We start from the raw sequence: 7,448 nt of genomic DNA on the forward strand, positions 1-7,448 counted from the left end.
TTTTTTACAATTTTTGACAAATTACCGCTACACTTCACCCTAGCCTTCATGGACACCCCTAACATGCTATAATGGATTAAAGTTGACCAATTAAAATATTTTAAACTTTTTTGGATGTTATTCACCCTTTGACGACAATTGACCCTATCATGACCTATTAGGTCTCTTGATACAAGATGGCTCATCAAGCCTTACAACATGGATTGTTTTGATACAAATGGTCTTTTGTGACCTTACAATAATTAATGAAACATTAAAAAAAAAAAAAAAGTGGTTTGTCTTCATGATACATCTCCATGGCTAGGTGCCCCTGCACCAATAAGGCAAGCTTGTAACATTTGCATGAAGAGCACTTTGCACTTTAGGTGTGTTAAGGTAGGTAATTACATAACCAAGACTACATTGATCGAATCCGTCTAATCCATTTGTTGGGGTAGTCTCCTATAGTAGAAATGATTTTACATTTATTTATATTTTTGAACATTTACCATATTACTGAACTCTAATATACTCTAAAAAATATGGCTAGAAGATTCAAGAAAAAATATTCATACACTTAAGCATATTGATTTCTTACAGTTGAAGTAGAAGATACCCATATGGGGTCGGAATGGGAAGGGCAAAGTGGTGCATAAATATTATAGACATTTATGTCTTCACTGGTTTGTTTTGATTGAGAGTCAAAAGTGCTACTATAAGTTTGGTAGTTTGAATCAGATGCTTTGCAACGCTGATTTGCATAGTCTTCATCTGAAATCAATGCATGTGACCATTGATAATCGATCATTCCACAATTATCTAAGCGATAATCCATTCTTCCATTCCCATTCTGTTACACAATTCTCAAATAAATAAATATTTCTTGGGGCTGCCCATCCACTAAACTGAGACTAACAACAGGGTTATTAAATTTTTCATTTTAAAATGAATGGGGAAGCTCAGATTGCCTGGTCACCTGGAGAGTCTGATATAAATAGGCCCTCTCAACGTAAACAACGGAGTGAACAATGGAAATGTAGGATTTAAGAACAATCGGACTTGCAGTTAAATCAAACAATATCAGTTGTCTTGGTTTGTGATCGGTTCATGCTTTTCTCCTCGTAAGCCTTTCTTCTGATTTTCCTATGCTCTTGCTTAGGGTCCTCCTTTATCTCATGTGGTTTGAACTCACCCTTCATCCCCTTCTTATCTTTTTTGAAAAATTATGTATGTGACTTTTACATAAATTAATATAAGTAGATATAGTTTAATCATTGAAAATAAAGTTTAATATAAAATTATGTATATGTTCATGTAGTAAGAGATACACCATTATTCTAAAGTAGATTAATATTTTTAGTTTCAAATTCTGTGTGATTCAATTGTAGGTATGTTCCTATTAGCTTTACATTGGTTTAAAAAAAATTATTTAGAAGATCAATGTATTCATAAACTTTGTGATAAACAATAGGATACAGTGATGAACCAACCAACATCATAGGTTACTTCTTGAACATCATTAGTCTAATATTGTATCCTTCCTTCAACTTAAGACTCTAGAAAGGGTGGATTGCTGCCAATTAACTTCTTAACATAATCCTATCTTCTATGTACATATATACCATCATTCCAAGAAATTATAAAAATAATGACTTACCTTGAGAAGTACATAAGAGCCCTCTTATGCCCATAGAAAACATATTTATTATTTTATATACATAATAGCCATAAAAATTCAAAGGTTCAAACAAACAAAAAGTATCAAAAATAAGTTAGACAAGTAATCATCACAACATATAACCAAAAGGAATGTCTAACTAATCATCACAAGATTTATTAGCATAGGCAATCCAAGATGGAAATATATAGTTCCAACCCCTTTTAGAAAAAAGATAATTTAAAAATGATGGTAGATATCCTCTTAAATTAACAATATATTAGACACAAATTATACATTAAAGAATGTTAATTAAAACCATCAACCAACTTTTATGTTGAAATAATTGTTAAAAATTTGATTTCCTAGTTTCAACAACACTAGACCATTTCCTCCTTAATTATCTTTGCCCATATGTTAGTTGAATAAGTTAATTTTGACAAAGAATTAGCTTTATGAAACCACTAATTGTAGAAGGAAAACAAGGAGTATAGTTACCTATAAGATGCATTCAATGATTTGCAACATCTACCCCACTTCACAAATTAGACTATAGATTCTCCTAAGACCAAAGGTAATTCCTAATGCACCCTTCCACTCCTACTCTTTTTAACAATGCATAAGCTCACTTATATCTGGTAAACATTTCTTTAATAAGATAACAAAGAATCAACCCCTCCTCCCCAAGATAATGTTCTTAACTAATTTTACATCTAAATAGAGTTCCAAACTTTAAAAAAGAATTCTTGATACATGCTCAAGGAGCATTTATGTTAAAGACTACGATAGATAGATAGACTTGAAAGGAAAAGAAACATTATTTTCTTAAATCAACTTATTAAATTTGATTCTAGTAAAATATTTTGTAAATACCCAATCCTTCCAAATAAACATAATATTGGGGAATAAAATAGATTTCATCTTGATATTACTAAAGATAACAATCTATAAGTGTAGATTTTGATCAAAACGTTGAACCTTGAAATCACAAAACATAACAATCTACAAGATTTTGGGCCCTTTCAAAATCCCACTTTAAGAAAAAAAATCTAAAAAATGTACACTAGACTACTAAGAACATTTTTCTAGAGATATTTTAACTAATTCATGTACTTGATTAGATCCACTTAATATCAATAATGACACCTTGAATAAACAAAGTTTAAGTCTCATCCCCCTAATTTATTTAGGCTTAATAGGAAAATCCTAAGAAATTCCATGCCTTCATTTTTCACCCTTTCCATTAGACCACAAAAAATTTCTAATAAAATTATTCATTTGATACAAGTGAGAAGGGTATAATATTCAACAAAACAAATATATAGTGAAGGAGGATAACAAATGTTCACAAACCTGAAACTTGCATGCTAGAGAAAGCTCAAATTTCCTTGCCATTTAGAAACTTGTCACACACCATTTCCATTACTTAAGCCTATGTTTCTCTGATGGATAGGTTAAGGGAAGAAATAATCCCAAGGTATGTGATTAATTTATTAGGTCTAACTCAGTTCCAACCATGGTTAAGTAGGGAATAAGGGGGATTTATTTTGAGTGAACAACAATTTTTCACCGAGAGGAAATACAATAGACATCATATTTTCTATTAATATTCTCAGACTTTTTTAATTTTGTTTTATAGAATAGCATCACATATTAGAAAAGTTAATAATCTCTTAACATATAATAAATTGCTCATGTTGTGAGCACATTGAAATAAAAAAATTCCATGTAGTTTTTTGGTGATCTAAGACAATCTTTCTCTAACATAAGTGATCATATGGATTTATCAAGGTTAATTGATCCTATAATAGTGTGTCTCAAGTTTTGGCCTAAATAGGATGCTTAAAATCAACATGTTTTAGCATTTTTAATTTGTATCACTTAAAGATAGTACAAATAGTAAAGAATTTAAGAATTTGTAGAATTTTCCATGTAGTTCATGTTTTTCAAAAAGTCTTATCTCAATTCTAATTTTTAAGTTTTATTTTTCCATCAATTTTTTATTTTTTCTATTATTTCTTATCGAGATTTTTTTTACATATCACATAGTATTCGCTACAAAATAAAATTTTCATGATTTTTCCAAGTTACATCATTAACTCCAATGACTAGTGTGTTGATCATTTATGATCATTTTTAAAAATATTTTTTATGATTGAATTTTAAATTAGTCTTACTAAATTTTGATAACATGTATTATTCTAATAATAGTTCTCTTCACATATTATATCAAAACTATAAAAAAAATTCAATGAAATAAGGACATTTGTCTTCAGACATGTAGTGTCGTGATTAAAATACTTCATCGGTGAAGCAGCCACTAAGGTTCAAACCCCTACTAGGTCATTGTGTTTGCAAACCTTGTGTCTTCGTTGGGTCGTTGTGCTTGTGGGTTTGAACAAGTGAAGTGTGGAGATGAGGTCCCCTGTTTGTGGCCTTGTCGGTTCATAGCTTCGGATCAAAAGTGTTTCACGTGGAGTCAGTAGGTTTGTCATGCCAGCATCACCGATCACGTTAATTTTTTTACCAAGCATTTAAAAAAAAGGACATTTATATAGTACAATACATATTTAACAAAAAATTGACAACGTTTATTAGTTTTCCTCAAATAAGCTCCTCAAGGATAGCTACACCATGCTATAAATATAACTACCTTGATTTGTGTACTTATCTACTACAACATCAATATTTTTGTGATCTTATCTCATCCCATCAAACTTCCATCAACTCTAATTTATTTTGCAATGAACTTTCTTAAAATTCATCATTGCAACACTTTAAAGCATGTTAAAGTTCTCACTAAAATTTTTATAGATGCATGATTTTTTTTCCAAAATCTTAAAATTATATGTAATGCAACATTGAGAAATATAAATCATTGTTGTGACAAAAGATTTATTTATTTAAGGTTCAATGGTCTAGATTTATTGTGTAGATATGAAATGGTAAAATTTTATTTTTTCATACATAATTTTTATTTTTAACGGTTGTATCTTAGGAAAGTAGCATAGAGACGAATTCTCTATAGGAAATGCATGGGAGGTGTTTGGTACCAAAATTGTTACTCCACAATCCTAGACCTTATTCTTACAACTAAGGCTAGTGATTCATCATCAAGAAGGTAAAATAAGAGCTTGTCAAGGAATTGAAGAGTGTTAAAGGTACATGAATGAGAGCAGGTTGTACCTTAAGTAAAACATGTTCTTAGCTTAAACTTGGAATGGTATTCCAAAATGTATCCTTAATAGGAATTTAAATCAGTTAAAATATTATGACTACAATAATAAGTAGCAATAACCAACAGATACGTGATCCCCATATTTGTCACTAGATCAAAATAAACTAGCTAAATAAAACCTCTTATATGGCCAATAAAGTAAATACCAATATTAATTTCTAAATGTTTCATTGTTATGATGGTAGAGGCTTTCCAGCTAAAAAGTATTTGGTCATGGTCAATGCTCTCGATGGTTGATAGCTTGGCACTTCATGCCCTGCTCCTCTTACCGTTGCAAATATCAATCCTTTGTAAATTACACTATAACCCGCTACATCAATATCTCCATCCATCCATGGATAGCATGCTTTCTCAATTGGAAGATTCAATGCATTAATTGAGTATCTTGTACTAGTGACTGGCACCTTTCCATCTATATCTCCACTGCAACCAAAAGAATATACTATTATTTAAGGATTACAATATCAATAAGAGTAATAATAGCCTTCTAAAGAAGTGTAATTTATCCCTTTTACCTGTAGACTAGTATTCTCAATCCCGCTGCCATCATTCTTTGATAAATTGGTAACATAGTTGTCACATTTATGTCATTGTATGTGAGCACATTACTGTTTTGAGCAAAAAATGAGAAATAATTTAATAGTTTAGTTGATGATCTTGTAATCATTAATTAAGATCAAACAAGTACCTTAGCTTTTAAAAGAGTTGCATATATAATCATACCTGCATTCTGACCATGCATAAGGTAAGCTTGTTATATTTGCATGAAGAGCACTTTGTACTTTAGGTGTGTTAAGGTAGGTAAGTACATAACCAGGACTACATGGATCAAATCCATCTAATCCATTTGTAGGGGTAGCATCCTGTAATATGACCCAACATTACTACACTTTAAAAAATATGCTAAAAGACTCTAGAAAAAAACATGGATCTACTTAAGACCATTTGTTTCTTACCGTCAAAGCAGAAGATGTGAAAGTTGAAAATCTCCATATGGGGTCGGGATGGGAAGGACAAAGTGGTGCATATATATTATAGATGTTTATCAGTCCTGGGCTATATGGTTCTGATTGAGAGTAAAATTTGTGACTTTGAGTTTGATAACTTGAATTAGATGCAATACAACGAGAATAGGCATAATCTTCATCTGACATTAATGCATGTGACCATAAATAGTCAACCATCCCGCAACCATCTGTCTCATAATTGATTATTCCATTTCCAATCTATATAAACACAAATTTTCAATAATCTGTGAGATTAATATATATTATTTATAGCATTTTTCTAGAAAGACATATATGAGATATACTTTTCTACAACAGTTCAAGAATTTGTAAAAACGGGTAGAGGAATCGCACCATGACTCCTTTGAGATTTATAATCGATGTACGAGAGTTATTATTCTTAAGAATAGTGTCTGCCAATTCAGGGATATAAAAGCCTGCACAAAACAGAGTAAACAAGTATTTATTGTTTATTATTCTGGTGTATACAGCTATCAGCGAGTTGAAATACTTACCAGCGTAGCTTTCCCCTGCGATATAAAATTCTCTGTTCTTATACTGCGGAAACCTCTCAAGCCAATTCAGTAGAAATATGTACGCATCCCGAGCTACAGTTTTTACCCATCACATCCACAACATTTTTTGCATTACTAAACTTGAAACCTCTAGCTAAATTGGTATACATTCATGCTTATAACAAAACTCAGACCAAAATACCAGTGTTCTCATCATTGGCGTTATCATAATCAGAAGTGGTGTTGGAGTATGAAAACCCAACTCCAGCAGGTGATTCCAAAAATAATGTGTTCGCCACTGCAAAAAAATGGATTGACATGAATCTTAATAAGAAACATCAATGGTGAAAGAGAAAAAATACAGGTGGGTGGGTATAGAAAAGAAAAGAAGACCTTGATTCCACGCATAGGGATTACTAGAAAGTGTGGCGTTATCAGGCTGAACGCGGAAGGGTCCAAGCTCCAACATTGCTCCCACTCCAAACGATGAGCATCCAGGCCCTGAAATCTCACACCATTATTACTATTACCTTTGCAGAATAGAAGGATTATTCCATGATATGAAGATTGAAGAGTAAGCCCATGATACCTCCATTGAGCCAGAGGAGGAGAGGTTGAGTACATGGGTCTTGTGCAGCCTCTGCAAAATAGTAGAATAGAGCTCTGCCCGCCTGTGCATCTACTGTCACATAGCCCGAATACTGTGCAAAAGTTACATCTGGCTGGCCGGGAAGAGAAGTTATCTTGTCATTCTCCTGCAGACCATCTTGATCATAGGTGTGATTGAAGTTAATGGGAGGGGGCGTCCATTCTTGTGTCTGTCTTCCCACAGTAGAGCTCCTTTTCTCCAAAAATTCTGAGAAAACTTGATGGTGACTAAGCTGGTGAGAATGAGCGATCAACAGAGCTAAAAGTGACATTGACAACATGGTTTTTGAGTTTCCCATGTTGGATAAATGATTTGCCTGGTGAGCAAGAGAGGATTGATATAAAAAGACCCGGTTATGATTGATTGAGAGTAAACAGCTGGCAGGCTACGTTGTTGTGTGGAG

At 32.4% G+C, this 7,448-nt stretch overlaps 1 protein-coding gene across 1 annotated transcript; it reads right to left on the minus strand.

Annotated features, from left to right (window-relative positions):
• Positions 1–5,047: 5,047 nt before the first annotated feature.
• On the minus strand, positions 5,048–7,169 carry LOC131052569 (serine carboxypeptidase II-3-like). Its single transcript, XM_057987152.2, has 9 exons — positions 6,986–7,169; positions 6,790–6,897; positions 6,599–6,694; positions 6,397–6,489; positions 6,236–6,318; positions 5,831–6,100; positions 5,598–5,737; positions 5,390–5,482; positions 5,048–5,297 (listed from the first exon to the last, which is right to left on the minus strand). The coding sequence occupies exons 2-9, from the start codon at positions 6,863–6,865 to the stop codon at positions 5,048–5,050; spliced, it is 1,101 nt and encodes a 366-aa protein (XP_057843135.2). The 5' UTR covers positions 6,866–6,897; positions 6,986–7,169.
• Between the last annotated feature and the right edge of the window lie 279 nt (positions 7,170–7,448).

The sequence above is a fragment of the Cryptomeria japonica genome, chromosome 9 (genome assembly GCF_030272615.1).
Source record: "Cryptomeria japonica chromosome 9, Sugi_1.0, whole genome shotgun sequence".
In the NCBI taxonomy this organism is placed as follows: Eukaryota; Viridiplantae; Streptophyta; class Pinopsida; order Cupressales; family Cupressaceae; genus Cryptomeria; species Cryptomeria japonica.